Source organism: Physeter macrocephalus, chromosome 15 (genome assembly GCF_002837175.3).
Source record: "Physeter macrocephalus isolate SW-GA chromosome 15, ASM283717v5, whole genome shotgun sequence".
Classification (NCBI taxonomy): Eukaryota; Metazoa; Chordata; class Mammalia; order Artiodactyla; family Physeteridae; genus Physeter; species Physeter macrocephalus.
The window spans coordinates 33,972,218-33,987,027 of NC_041228.1; the positions used below are offsets into that span (position 1 = coordinate 33,972,218).

The 14,810-nt window shown below is 46.0% G+C and overlaps 1 protein-coding gene across 3 annotated transcripts; it reads left to right on the forward strand.

Moving 5' to 3' along the window:
* Window positions 1-215: 215 nt before the first annotated feature.
* KLF10 (KLF transcription factor 10) lies at window positions 216-6,715 on the forward strand. Of its 3 annotated transcripts, none has more exons than XM_024129953.3 (4): window positions 216-384; window positions 3,560-3,793; window positions 3,898-4,810; window positions 5,105-6,715. In XM_024129953.3, exons 1-4 carry the CDS (start codon window positions 349-351, stop codon window positions 5,362-5,364), a joined length of 1,443 nt encoding a protein of 480 aa, XP_023985721.1. In that variant the 5' UTR covers window positions 216-348; the 3' UTR covers window positions 5,365-6,715. The 3 variants fall into 3 exon arrangements, with proteins under 3 accessions (XP_023985721.1, XP_054947168.1, XP_054947167.1); XM_055091193.1 differs by lacking the exon at window positions 216-384 and adding an exon at window positions 569-586; XM_055091192.1 differs by lacking the exon at window positions 216-384 and adding an exon at window positions 2,425-2,443.
* The last annotated feature ends 8,095 nt before the right edge of the window (window positions 6,716-14,810 follow it).

Genomic DNA, 14,810 nt, shown 5'->3' on the forward strand with positions numbered 1-14,810 from the left:
AGTTCCCTCGGGCTGGGCCGAGGGAACACGCTGCCGGAGATTGTGTACACGCTCCACTGACACAAGCTTCACGCTGCCGGGCAGTCGCTGATCACGCGTGGCCCCGAGAGCCCATTGGCCGGCGCCTCACACACCTTTGTCGTTGATTGGCCGGCGGAAGGCTCCGCCCCCACCCCCGCCCGCGGCGCGGGGCAGGCGGAGCGGCTACCTGAATGGGGAGGGGGCAGACGGCGCGGAGCGCGGCGGTGGCGGGAGCGGCGTCGAGTGTCTCCGGGCGCCCGTCTGTGGCCAGGCAGCCAAAAAGCCTAACAACCAGTCAGCTCGCCGGCGGCGGCCAGGCAGCCAACCATGCTCAACTTCGGCGCTTCTCTCCAGCAGGCTGCAGTAAGTGACCTGGGGATGCCCCTGCCCTACTCTGCCTCGCTGAGTCTGAGGGGCCCCCGGGGGCGCGAACACCGAGCCCCTGACATCAGCCTCGCCTGAGGACTGAGGCTGCAGCGGAGTCGTGGGAGAGGAAGGGGCTTCCTGCCTGCAGACTGGGCATTAGCGAGGGCGTGTGCATCGCGGAGGGGCTCAGGAGAAGCAGGCTGGTATCTAGAGACGAAGGGAGAGAGGGTCTTGCTCAAGGTGTAATGAGGGGAAGGGGCAGCTCCGCTGGGACACCTGAAGCAGGTGAGGGGAGGATGACTGGAGGGGCGGGAAGAGTGAGGAGGGGGCTGCCCTGTCAGTGAGAATAGGAGGTGTGGAAGGAGGAGGGGGACAAGGGGCCACCCTGCACCTGGCGCCGGGGAGAGATGCCTCCGTCTGGATAAGGAATGAGACCCAGGGTGGGAGGGGGCTGCCCAGGAGCGTTTGAGGGGCGGGGTGTCCGCTGGAGAGGAGAGCGGGCTCCCCATCTCGGGGCTCTGAAAGGAGGCTTGCAGGACGGGGCTGCTCAGCAGATAGCGGGGGCTGGGGGAGGGGCGCCCGGCGTGGGTGCGGGGGATGGCACGTGGGCCCGGGACCGCCGACGGGGGGCCGGGGAGTTGTCCCCCCCAATACGCCTGGAGGGGACTTCCCATCTCGGGAAAGGGCAGGTGGCCGCCTTCTGAGGACGCCTTCGAGGGGGGAGGGGGCCGCCTCGGCGACAGGAGATGGGAGGGTGGGAAGCGGGCCCCAGCAGCGGGGCGGGGACGGTGGGCGGGGGGAACCGGGCTGCGAGACGCGGGGGCAGCGTGTCGGGGCGGGAGCCGCAGGCCGTGGAGCCGAGCGTCTGGAGCGGGGCCTGCTGGGGTTGCACGTCTGGGAACTCGTGGAGACGCGCGGCTGGCGGGGGCCGGTGCTGCCGGAAACCGCGGGGAGGGGACTCGCGTCTTCGGGGACAGTCAGGGTGGTCTGAGATCCCGCGGGAGGCGTGGGCGGGAAACGCCAAGGGTTCGGCCGGGTCCCGGGGGGCTGCAGCCGGAGGAAGGTGGGGGCCGGGTTTCCGCGGGGACCCGGCTCCTCCTCCGGCAGCTGAGGCGGAGGCCGGGGGTGGGCCAGGAGCGGATGCGCCCGGGGAGCTTCTCGTCCCTGAGTGACCCAGCCCCGGCCTCCGCCAGGGGCGGGAGCGAGGCCCGGCCCCGCTGTCGGTTCCTAAGGGAACGGCGGCTCGCGGGGAGCTGGAAGGGGCGGGCGCTCCTGGAGCCCGGCACCCGCGGCTCCGCCCCTCCCCGCGGGCTCGAGCGCGCACTGCCGGGCGGTTGGCGGCGGCGCCCGCGGCCCCTCCCCCGGGCCGTCGCGAGGGCGGGGGCCCGCGGGCTCAGGAAGTAGGTGAAAGGTGACGGCGCGGCAATTCCCAGTTCAGGTTTCCTGCGCCGCCCGGAGCAGCCGCTGATCACGCTTTGTTCACATGCCTCGCCCCCTCCTTCTCCTCTTCCGCGCCCCCGCCCTTCGCGGCCCAGCCAATCCCAGCCCGGGCCGCCCGGCCTGCTGGCCAATGGCGGGGGCAGGGACGCGGGGACGTGCGAGCGGCGAGGAATGTTCCCAGTGACTCACCCGCGAGCCTCATTGAGGCTAGGGCGGCCCCATCCGTCTGTCCCAGCCAGCGAGGATCTCCCCCGCCGTCCGCCCCCGCCCCTCGTCTGCCTTCCCCTCCCGCGCCTCCGCCCGCGCTTCCCTTTCCTGCCTCTCTTCGCGGCCCACTCCCTTTCCTCCCCTCCCGACTTCTCCCTGCCCTTCCCAGCTCACACTCTCCTTCCCTGCTGCCTGCCTTTTCTCTTTTTTCCTTTGCATTGGCGTCTTGAGGCTTTTACACAACAGGCGCTGTCCGTTGCAGCTTACATAAAGGGCCTGCGATTATGTAATTGCATTGTTAGCGATGTTTCAAGAGCGATGGCTTCTTAAGGCTTCAGCACGAAGGGTTTATGCGTTTTTTTCAACAAGTGTTGAGATTAATACCTTGCCACGTAAAGGCTATTCTTCGGTATTTTTACACAATCTCTACTTTGACCAAAGAATGGGATCACGTTAGTGGAAAATTGGAGAGATGGAGGGTAGTAACTTTTAGTGCAGTTTAAGGAACTTTAATATGAAGCATTAAGTACCTGATGGAAGGAGTTGTTCAAATAAATACAAAGCATGTGCTGTTATTTTTATCAAGGAGCAGTTCTTTAAAAAAATTAAAATAAGATTGTATTTTGACTATTGAAGATTCCTTACAGAGTTTTGCAAATTTGAGTCGAATATTAAATTTTCTGATTATCTCTTTTTTGTGCTATTGCATTAGCTGGTCATAGTTACGCATAGCAAACCATTGTGTTAAGTATAAGATCCAGTGATTGAGAACACAAACATGAAGAAGTTGAAATTATTCTTTCCAAAGGTCACACCCAAATCAATAGACCACAGCTCTGTCCACTATACTTTGCCTTTTTAAAAGAAAGTTTGGGCCCTTTTTTTTTTTTCTAGTAGGAACTCATACCTGAAAAGATCTCATACCATACCTGTAGTATTTCTTTTAATGATTTTTAAAAAATATTTGTTTATTTATTTGGCTGTCCCGGGTCTTAGTTGCCACACGCAGGATCTTTAGTTGAGGCATGCATGTGGGATCTAGTTCCCTGACCAGAGATCAAACCGGGCCCCCTGCATTGGGAGCCCATCGCCTTAGCCACTGGACCACCAGGTCCCCATACCTGTAGTATTGAAAAAAGATGACTTTTTTGCAGAGCCTTCCCTCAGTTGTTTTGTCTGACTTCTGTTGCAGTTGGCTACTCTGGAAAGAATATAAAATGTGTTTTCTTCTAAGCCAGGCAGTTCTTTTTTGGATTACAAGTGCATTGATACCTTTGGCCTTGCTCCTCATAATGGTAATAAGTTCCTCTTTACCCTGCAGGGGTATCAGTGTGCAGGCCTAAGTGTGAGAGGAAGAATGAGGAAGACTTGTATCACTATTACCATCAGAGTAGGGCTGAGAAAAATTATTTCAAGTTTTATTTTGAAAAATTGTGCAGATTGTAAAAGGAAAAAAATTGCACATTGCTCTGCGTGTCATGTGGATGACAATATGCTTATAGCATTTAATCTTTTGTATTTATAGGAGGAAAGAATGGAAATGATTTCTGAAAGATCAAAAGAGAGTGTGTATTCCTGGAACAAAACTGCAGAGAAAAGTGACTTTGAAGCCGTAGAAGCACTTATGTCAATGAGCTGCAGTTGGAAGTCTGATTTTAAGAAATACATTGAAAGCAGACCCGTTACTCCAGTGTCTGATATGTCAGAGGAAGAGAATCTGCTTCCTGGTACACCTGATTTTCATACAGTCCCAGCATTTGTAAGTATTGTTGCTTTAAAGATGAGTGTAAATGAGAATTTCTTATAATTTATATAATGAACTCTACTGTTCTTTACGCTGTTGCCTGTATTTCTCTTCTCTAGTGTTTGACTCCACCTTACAGTCCCTCTGACTTTGAACCCTCTCAAGTGTCAAATCTGATGGCACCAGCGCCATCTACTGGACACTTCAAATCATTGTCAGATACTGCCAAGCCTCACATTGCTGCTGCACCTTTCAAAGAGGAGAAGAGCCCAGTACCTGCCCCCAAACTCCCCAAGGCTCAGGCAACAAGTGTGATTCGTCATACAGCTGATGCCCAGCTGTGTAACCACCGATCTTGCCCAGTGAAAGCAGCCAGCATCCTTAACTATCAGGACAATTCTTTTCGAAGAAGAACCCACCTAAATGCTGAGGCTGCAAGAAAAAACATACCTTGTGCAGCTGTGTCACCAAACAGATCCAAACGTGAGAGAGACACAGTGGCAGATGTTGAAGAGAAAGCAAGTGCTGCACTTTATGACTTTTCTGTGCCTTCCTCAGAGACAGTAATCTGTAGATCTCAGCCGGTCCCCATGTCCCCACAACAAAAGTCGGTCTTAGTCTCTCCACCTGCAGTGTCAACAGGGGGAGTGCCACCTATGCCCGTCATCTGCCAAATGGTTCCCCTCCCTGCAAACAACCCAGTTGTGACAACAGTCGTCCCCAGCACTCCACCCAGTCAGCCGCCAGCCGTCTGCCCACCTGTTGTATTCATGGGCACTCAGGTGCCCAAAGGCGCCGTCATGTTTGTTGTACCCCAGCCCGTTGTTCAGAACCCAAAGCCTCCAGTGGTGAGCCCAAATGGCACCAGACTCTCTCCCATTGCCCCTGCTCCAGGGTTTTCTCCTTCAGCAGCAAAAGTCACTCCTCAGATTGACTCATCAAGAATAAGAAGTCACATCTGTAGCCATCCAGGATGTGGCAAGACGTACTTTAAAAGTTCTCATCTGAAGGCCCACATGAGAACGCATACAGGTACCAACATTTCTTATTTATATTTAAGTCTTAGAAATCTGGATGAAGGTTTTTTGGCAAGGATCACAACTGTAAACCAGGCATGTTAAGGAAGAACTTGCCTTATTAGCCAATTCAGTGGATGGTATTTACCAGTGCGAGGTCTTAAAAGATTTCATCAAGGTGTTTTTGTTTTAATTTCTCAAACAATGATTCTTTAAATGTCTAATAAAGTGTCTTAAATATGATTTAATATGTAACTTACAGTGACTTAATAAATGCATAATAATAATAATATGACTTTTTTTGTTTCAGGAGAAAAACCTTTTAGCTGTAGCTGGAAAGGTTGTGAAAGGAGGTTTGCCCGTTCAGATGAACTGTCCAGACACCGACGAACCCACACAGGTGAGAAGAAATTCGCCTGTCCCATGTGTGACCGGCGGTTCATGAGGAGCGACCATTTGACCAAACATGCCCGGCGCCATCTGTCAGCCAAGAAGCTACCAAACTGGCAGATGGAAGTGAGCAAGTTAAATGACATTACCCTACCTCCAACCCCTGCTCCCACACAGTGACTGACGGATGGCGAAGAATCAGACTAACTTTGGTCACAGCCAGAAGCCAGTGGTGATATAAAAATGCTTCCACTGCAAGTCTGTGGCCGTCCAGTGTGGGCTGCAAGCAGAAGCCCCACGGCCTGGGGAGAAGGCCCAGCCTGGGTTAGATGGTAAGAAGTGCTACGGCCACAGGCAGCTCAAAGAGTGGCAGGACTCATTTCTTACCACGTAAGAGAGATGAGAAAGTTTTTATTCCTTTCAATATTTTTTGAAGGTTTCAGGTGAGGTCAGCCCAACCACAGGTAGCACAGATTTTGAATTTGTGTGCACAATTTGTTACTTTCACCATTTATACTTGAGACCAACTTTTCAATGTGATTCTTCAAAAGCACTGGTTTCAAGAGTGTAGAGACTGGAAGTAAACATTACGGTACAGAGATGGATATGTAAAATTGATTTGTATTATCGGGAATATTATTATCCTTTCCTAGAGTTATCTTGTTTACTATTCTTAGTCTTTCCATTCAACTTCGTGGACATAGTTGTTAAATATATCTAGAACTAGCATTTTTACACTAGTTGCTGACGTTTGGAATTGAGCAACTGTATATTGCTGAAGAGGTCCCAAAGAATTGGAATCCTCATTAATTTAATTGCTTTGAAGTGTAGCTTCAGGGGTTTTTTTTGCATTTTTGTTTTAAAAGTTTAACAAATGACTATAACTAGGCATTTTATTATGCTTTGAACCTTAGTTGGCTGCAGTTCCCTGTGTAGATTTGAAAATTGTATACCAATGTGTTTTCCCTAGACTCTAAAATACACTGCACTTTGTTTTGAAAAAAATTTGAAGATGAAAACACATATTGTAAAGAAGGGATATTAAGGATTTTAGATAACTCCTTCAAAAAGATGGCGTAGGTTATCAGTAAAGTACCCTTATGTTATGAGGATATAACATGTGCTTTATTGAATTAGAAAGTGAGTGAACATTATTCACAAGTGGACAAATGTCCTGTTAATTTATAGGAGTTTTTTGGGGGGGAATGTGGAAGTAGATAGGTAGAAAAATAATTAGGACATTCACTTTTGTTAACAGTATTTCTGTTATATTCTGTTTTGTATAGTGGATGATATATACAGTGATAAAAGTCAGTTGTTTAAAATATATAGTGAAAAATGTCATTATGTCTTTCCATTTAACATTTTTCTCTATATTGGGTGTAGATTTCTGCCATCAAAACTTTGGACCCTTGGAAAACAAAAAAGAATTTTCTTTTAATAAAAAAAATCCTTGTGATTTACAATTTGCACAATATTTCTTTTGTTGTACTTTATATCTTGTTTACAATAAAGAATTTCCTTTGGTATATATATAATTGGTTGATTGTATTTGTTGAAAACCATTCTAACTCTGACGTTGACATTGATCACTGTGGTGCTATCCAAAGACTTATGGTCTGAATTTCTCTAAGGGCCTCATTCAAATTTAGAACTGTAGGAGTATATCTTTAACATGAGCAATCAATTTAGAGAGTATGCAAAGCAAGGCCAGGGAATTCCCTGGTGGTCCAGTGGTTAGGACTTGGCACTCTCATTTTCAGGGGCCCAGGTTCGATCCCTGGTCCAGGAACTAATATCCTGCAAGCCATGTGGCACAGCCAAGAAAAATAATAATAAAATAAAATCTAATTAAAACACACACACAAAGCAAGGCCAGATATCTACCTTTTTAAAACATTTTTGTATGTTTTGATGATGTGGGGTTAAAATATAGTTCTGGCTCTCAGCAAAACCTTAAGTAGCACTGAGTTAAAGGGAACACCACATGAGTAATTACAGTAATGACTGCTGTGAAATGAAAAGAAGCCTGACCTATTAAAGAGTAAATTACTTCTAGAAGTTAGATTAACTCAGACCATTCAGTGATACCTTAAATGCAATAAACATACTAGTACTTAAGCTGCATGAAAGCTAATCCACCTCTGAAGAGAAATACTTGCTAGTCACTTGCCAGTAGAACTAGGAGCTGTAAATGCTACTTAGTGTACGGCATATAATTTTGGAGATTAGTATTTTAATTTGCTGTGAGATTACCTTGTCATGAGAGATCATCTTCCACGGTGCCCAGCTTATTAGTTGACCTGGTCTGGCTCGCTGTTGAGTGCCATGGTAAGGGGCAGTGTGCTCACTTGGCACCAGCTGTAGGACAGGCATCCTGAGCCATCCATGTACCTGCTGATCCTTTTCTTGGAAGTTTACACCACCTAAGCACAACACAGCTGCTGGAGGGGACCTTGCCATTCTGTAGTTTCTCTGTTGGGACCTGGACCATCCTAACCCCTAGAGTTCCTCATGGTGGCAGGTCTTCAGAAGTGGGAATAAAGGAAGGTGGCTGAAGTAATCTCTGCCTGTTCCAAAGCCCAGTCCCTTGTAATGACAAAGCCAGTGGAACTGTGCCACCCATTGCTATGTTCTTCCCAGTCCTAGTTGACACCTGACACTTTTCCTTAGGAATCTTGTAAATCATTTGAATAGAGTATTATATATGAGTTGAATGTTGATGCAGGCTCTGATCTTGATGCAAAAGTTGTTCGCCAAACAAGTACGTTTGTAGCATGTTATGATAATGTGGTTTCAGTGTAGCTTTAGCATGTCAGTTTTGGTTGTTTCTTGTCTGATTTATATATTAAGTTGAACTATATGAAATTGCTGATACTCAGCTCTCTTAACAGTTAATTCTTTTTAGATAATTGTAGACTTAGAGAAAGTTGCAAAAATAGTTAACCATATACCCTTCATCTAGCTTCCCATTTTGATAACATCTTCCATAGCCATAGAACATTTATGAAAAGGAAGAAATTAACTTCAGTATAATATTACTAGCTAAAGTACAGACCTTATTTGGGTTTCACTGGTTTTTCTACTAATGTCTTCTTGCTATTACAGGACCTAATCCAGGGTCTCAAATTGCATTTAGTTGTCAATCTCTGCAGTCGCCTCCAATCTGTGGTTATGCCTCAGTCTTCTCTCATCTCTTTGGAAGAGTACTTGTCAGTTATTTCTGCCCCTCAGTTTGGGTTTGTCTGGTGTTTTTTCATGATTAGATTGAGGTTATGCATTAATTGGGAAGATACCACAGAATGATAATGTCCTCAGTGCATGATATCAAGGAATATGGGATGTCATTCTGTATTGTGGGAGATGTTAACTTTCATCACATGGCTGAGGTGGTGATATCTGCTGGTATTTTCCACTGTAAATCGACTATTTCTTGCTTTATTAAATATTTGGATGGAGATACTTTAAGGCTACACAAATAACCTATTTCAACTTTTTCCCACTCATTTTAATATCCTTAAGTGGATCTTGCCTGAGGCAGTTATTACTGTGATATACTAATGGTGATTTCCTATTTCCTCCATTATTTATTCTTTGGAATTTTGTATAAGAAAGAGTTGTTACTTCTCCCCCATTTATTTATTTATTCCGTTTTTTATGTCAGTATGGACTCATGGACATTTATGTCATTATTTGGGTTATAATACAATACTATCCTTATTTCGTGACTCAACTATTCCAACTTTAGCCCTTATTAGCTCCTTCAATATTCAACCATTTTTGATTGGCAAAGATGGAAATTTCATACAGTTCAACCTGTCATTTCTCACTGGAATGAGAGCTGTTTGGTATTAGTAATCAGACTTTTAAAACGTTGTCTCTACATGCGTTGCTACTACCCTGCCTAATCCACCCTCTCCCGCTTGGACAACTGCAGCAGCCCCTATAACTGGTCTCTCTGCCTCGGGTCTTGTCTCCCCACCATCCTCTCTCCTTACCACAGAGTCTTTTGAAAATGCAGATCTGGCCATGTCACTTCCCTGTTTAAAATGCTTCAGACCCTTCCCAGTGCTCTCAAGATGAAGTCTAGATTTCCTAACATGGTCTAGAACAGTGCTGTCGGAGAGAAATAGAATGTGAGCCACATAGGGAATTTAAAATTTTCTAGGAGCTACATCAGAAAAGTAAAAACAGAAAAAAGCAATTTAAATGTTTTTACTTAACGCATAATATTATCATTTCAGCATATAATCAATATAAAACTGTTAATGAGATACATCACATTTTTTTTGTACTAATCTTTGAAATCCAGTGTATATCCTATGCTTATAGCACCTCTCATTTGGGACTCACCACATTTCAGGTGTGGCCAGTGGCTGCTGAAGTGTCCCAGGCAGACCTAGAAGACCCTGCACCATTCAGCTGCTCCCAATCTCCCAACCCACCCCCACCTTATTCTCTACATCCTGTCCAAGCTCTGAGGTGTCACATACGCTGTTCTGTCTGCTGGAAATGTTTCCCTGCCCTTTTACCTTGACATTTCTGCTATCATAATAATCATTACCCTTTACTGAAATTGCTTAATGTCTGTAAAACTCCCCAAGGATAAGCACCCTGTGGATCTTGCTCACTGCTGTATCTTCTGGAGACGTCCAACTGATTTTCCCCCTCAGTGGAAGGAATAAAACTAAATAGGGCCAGATAAATGAGGTCTGTTGCTTTAAACTTCCCCTGCCAGTTGGCATCCTAATCTTCACAGAGATTTAGAAATTCATGGTGCTCTACTCAATGGATGCCAACAATCCCAGTTTGAACTTGACTGACCATCTTGGCAGTGGGATGCTAAAAGGGGGGGGAGTACCCCAAAATATAAGAAAGTGACACCTTATCTTTCTTTGATTTCCTTGAAATAATTTAATTTTTAATTCTAAGTTTAGCCACTAGTCAGTGGAGGCACTGCTTGGGTTGGGAAAAATCTGAATGAGATTCAAGGAAGAAAATGAAAAGCTAAAATAACTTGAAGTGTAGGGTAGGCTGGGGTAGAAGCAGTTTTCTATTTCTATGATTAGATTATCTGGACCTTGAATATCAGTTTCCAAAAGGCATCCTTTTAGTTTGAACAGATAAGTATTGAGTGTTTTTTGTTTTGTTCTGTTTTAAATGTATATATATACATTTATTTATTTTGGCTGCGTGGGGTCTTAATTGCTGCATGTGGACTCCTAGGTGTGGCGTGCATGCGGGATCTAGTTCCCTGACCAGGGATCAAACCCGGGCCCCCCCTGCATTGGGATGGTGGAGTCTTACCCACTGGACCACCAGGGAAGTCCCAGTGTTGAGTGTTTACTGGGGAATTCCCTGGTGATTCAGTGGTTAGGACTCTGAGCTTTCACTGCAGGGGGCCCGCGTTCAAGCCCTGGTCAGGCAACTAAGATCCTGCATGCCTGGCAGCGCGGCCACACACACACAAAAAAAGTATTGAGTGTTTACTACCCAGGGACAAAGTAAAACAGTGTGGCCTTGGGAAAGGAAACTTCTGGGGTCAGGGAGACTGTGCACTGAACTGACTGTAATTATGAGCTAAACAATTTGACTATTTCATGGTTCAGTTTCATTATCTATAAAATGGGGATTATAATGCTTACCTGACTTGCTTCCCAAGGTAGAATTAGATCTGAAATCTGAGAAAAACAAGCAAACAAATGCTAGGTGGACTACTCCAATGCCAGTGATGGGGATTGCACTATCACGCTCAGATCAGTCGTTAAGACAGAAAAGGCCCCTAGAGGTGGGGCTAGCAATCTGATGTCAGTTAGAAATGGTCATAATGTGGTTCCTGTTAGGGACGAAGGTCAAATTGCAAACGTTCACAAAATCGTTCACAGTTCTGGAGGCTAGAGGTCCAAGATCAACGTGTTGGCAGGGTTGATTTCTTCTGAGGTCCCGCTCCTTGGCTTGTAGATGGCCCCCTCCTCCTTGTGTCTTCACATGGTCTTCCCTCTATGTCTGTCTGTGTCCTAATCTCCTCTCCTTTTAAGGACACCAGTCAGATTAGGGCCCGCTCCAATGACCTCATTTAACCTTAATTAACTCTTTAAAGATTCTATTTTCAAGTACAGTCACATTCTGAGGAGGTACTGGGAATTAGGACTTCAATGTATGAATTTTGAAGGGACACAATAATATTGCCTATGTATTATGTATATATACAAATAGTATTGCCCATAATATTGGTCAACATATGTCAGTCTATGTTGGTCCATCTTAATACACTTATAGCAGTATTTTCTAAACTAGTCTTAAGTTTCTATTTCTAGTATCTGGTAAATTTCCTATGAGAGCTAAATACTTTTAAGGCCTACCACATGTCACACAGTGCAGTGACATCATGCCCAGTGCAGTGTGTGATTCCTAGCCATTCAGGAGACATATTTTTCAATTATGCACTCAGGTATTTCTTAGTCATGGAATACCCTTTATCCTAAAGAAAGTTCTCCTTCATTACATACCTGCAAGCATTATTTGTGACAATGGACATAGATCAGATTCAGAATCCTCTCTCTGATCCCAACAATAATGTGAACAGAATAGGCGTCATGATGGTGTTTTGTTATCCATGTTTAGATTTGTTCAATCTGATTTTTTCTAAGGGATTATATATTCTCATCTCCAATTTACATTTAGTTCAACCAGGAAAATTCAGTCAAGGCTGTAGTCAGCCTTGCTGGTTGTTGGATATAACCTAGTCATGAGGCCTCCTATGCTATCCATCCCATCCATGCTATTGGTTGTCAGTGTGGTTCAAATCACAGTGGTTTTCAAACAGAAAGGGAACCTGGTCCCCACCCCTGTAGTTCATCCAATATTTCAGACTCTCTGCTTTTCAGACACACGGTAGCATTGGACTTCTCCCTTGTGGCAGGGTGGGGTCCAGCCTGGTCAATGGCTTGGAATGGAAATGACATGTGTCACTTCTGGTCCAGAGTATTTAACTGACAGTGTTCAGCCCTCTAGAGCCCTCTTTCCCTCTACTGTGGGGACCAGCAATATTTCAGCTAGTCAACCTTAGCTCTGGAAAAGAGTGTGACGAGGAGCATGAGTAAGAACTAAACCTCTGTAGTTTTAAGACATTGTGATTTGGGGGATTGTTTGTTGCTGCGGCATAACCTTGACTTATAAAGGTATACTGGCTGATACTATCACTTCTGTTTCCTGAGACTGCTTTGCTCCAAGTGAATTTATTCACCTCCCTCCAGGGACCACTTCTACATATCATGTCAAGGGGGATGACTTTAAAGGACAAAAAGACCTGAGACACTTCTTCCCCCATAACAATGAGTGTCTTATATTTGCACAACTAAGAGCAGCCAAGTCCCAGGCCCTGGATCCTGAACAAGGAGGCATTGCTGCACGGTGCTTGGTGGTGTCTACGTTGTCTACCTGGACAGAGTAGCAAGCCCCTCAGCCCTCTCCCTTCACATACCACCATCATCCTGGTTGCACTGGTGGAAAACAAGCAAAGGTGATGAGCCACTGTGATGATGCTGTCTTAGATAACACACTAGACCTTCTGGAAGTAATTCCTTAATTTTGAGATTCACAAGTGTTTAATGAGGGTAAACTACTCCTTTCACCTGAAGCATCATGTGTGTAGGAAGGAAAACTGAGGCTAGAATCCTCTGGGAGATGCTGAAGGAATCAGGGAAGGGTGGGCAGGTATCTCCCAGCAATTTGTCCTTAACGGCTCTAAGGAGTAGGAAAGAAAGAGCATGGGGCTGGCAACAGCTGCCTTATGCCTGGTTTTGATGGTAAGGATATCACAAATGCTCAAAGGGTAAAATGTTGATCTCCTTCCCTAAATATTTTCAGAAGGCAGTGTGGTATGGTGGTTAAAAGCATGAGCTCTGGACTGTTGGTTTTCAGATCCTAGTTCCACCATTTACTGGCTATGTGGTTTAAAGCAAGTTAGGATTAAGTACAGGGATGAAATGAACTGGCATATATAAAGCACTAGGAATGCCTGGCAAATCGTGAACATGACATTTAAGTGTTTATGAGAGTGATGATATCTGCATTTCAAATGCCCCAGCCACAAGGATCCTGTCTGGGTATAAGATTAACCTATTTGGGAATTCTGCCTTAAGGGACCAAAAAGGGGGTTCTAATGAAGGATGTCATAGGCAGTTTTTGGAGTAACACCTGTGCTGTTTGATCATAAAGACTTCAAGGTTTGACAAGACAGCTGAGTCCCTGACTATCGCATACGATGAGCTAAACCTGGCTGACTTCTTCTCCCTAGGCCTGTGGGTTGGGTAAAGAGGTCTTTGACCGTTTTTTTCTGAACATGAATGTTTTGGATTGTTTGGGTTTGTTTTCAGGCTTTCTTTGGCAGCTGTGAAGTAAATCCTTTGCAACGGGTGTCAGTGTGGCCATGCTCAAACCACCCTGCGTTTCTTGGCCAGTGTTGTAGGCGCTCTGGGTGGCCTCTGCAGCAACCACCGGTCAGTGCAGGAGAGACATGGTGTAAGAACTTGGCCCTGGCCCTGGATCCTCTCTTCCAGTTTGGCTGGTTTAACACTGAATCTGCCCAGTGGCCATGTGTGGGATGGGTTTAACTGTCGGGAACTGCTTCAGGTCAGACTGGTCCTAGGAGGCTCAGCCCAGCCCCCCCGGCTAAACTACCAGAGGGATCCCAGGCCAACTAGAAGATCAGGGTGAGCCTTAAGGTATCAATTCTTCTTGCCTCGGCTTGGAAAAGTTACATATAAGCTATTCTGATTCTAGGTTCAAATCATGGCTTCCCCCCCTTACCAGATCTTGGGCATACTGTTTAACTTCTCTGAGCCACAATCTCCTCACGTGTAAAATGAGCATGATACTAATACTTACCTCAAACCAACTTGTTTTAAGGATGTTTGACACAGGAGGTGCTGGAGAAAAGTTAGTTAGCATTATTATCTTAAGTCCTACCTCCCTCCCCATTGCAATAGCCTCCTGTCAATGCCTGTTTCTGCTCGCATTACTTCTCTTGTCTAGAAATATCTCTTTCCTCTCCACTGAACATAGACCATCTTGTTCACTTTTAAAGGTCATTTCAGGGCAGGAAAGGGGAAGGGCCCATCCCAGAACTACTTGGGATTAGTCTGTATTTGTTTGCCAGGGCTGCTGTAACAAAGTACCATGGCCTGGGTGGCTGAAACAACAGAAATGTATTGTCTCACAGTTCTGGAGACCAGATGGCTGAGGTCAGGGTGTTGGCAGGACTGGTTCCTAACGAAGGCTGTGAAGGAGAATCAGTTCCAGGCCTCTCCCCTCGCTTCTGGTGGTTTGCTGGCCATCTTTGGCGTTCCTTGGGTTATAGAAGCATCTCCCCATTTCTGCCTTCATCATCACATGGCATTCTCCCTGTGTGTGTGTCTCTGTGTCCAAATTTCCCCCTTCTATAAGTACATCAGTCATATTGGAATCGGGCCTACTGGAATGACCTATCTTAACTATTACCTCTCGACAACCCTATTTCCAAATAAGGTCACGTTCACAAGTACTAGGGGTTAGGACATGTGAACTGGGTTTGTGTGGGAGAGGGTTACAATTCAACCCAGAACAGGGTCCGATTACTAAACCTG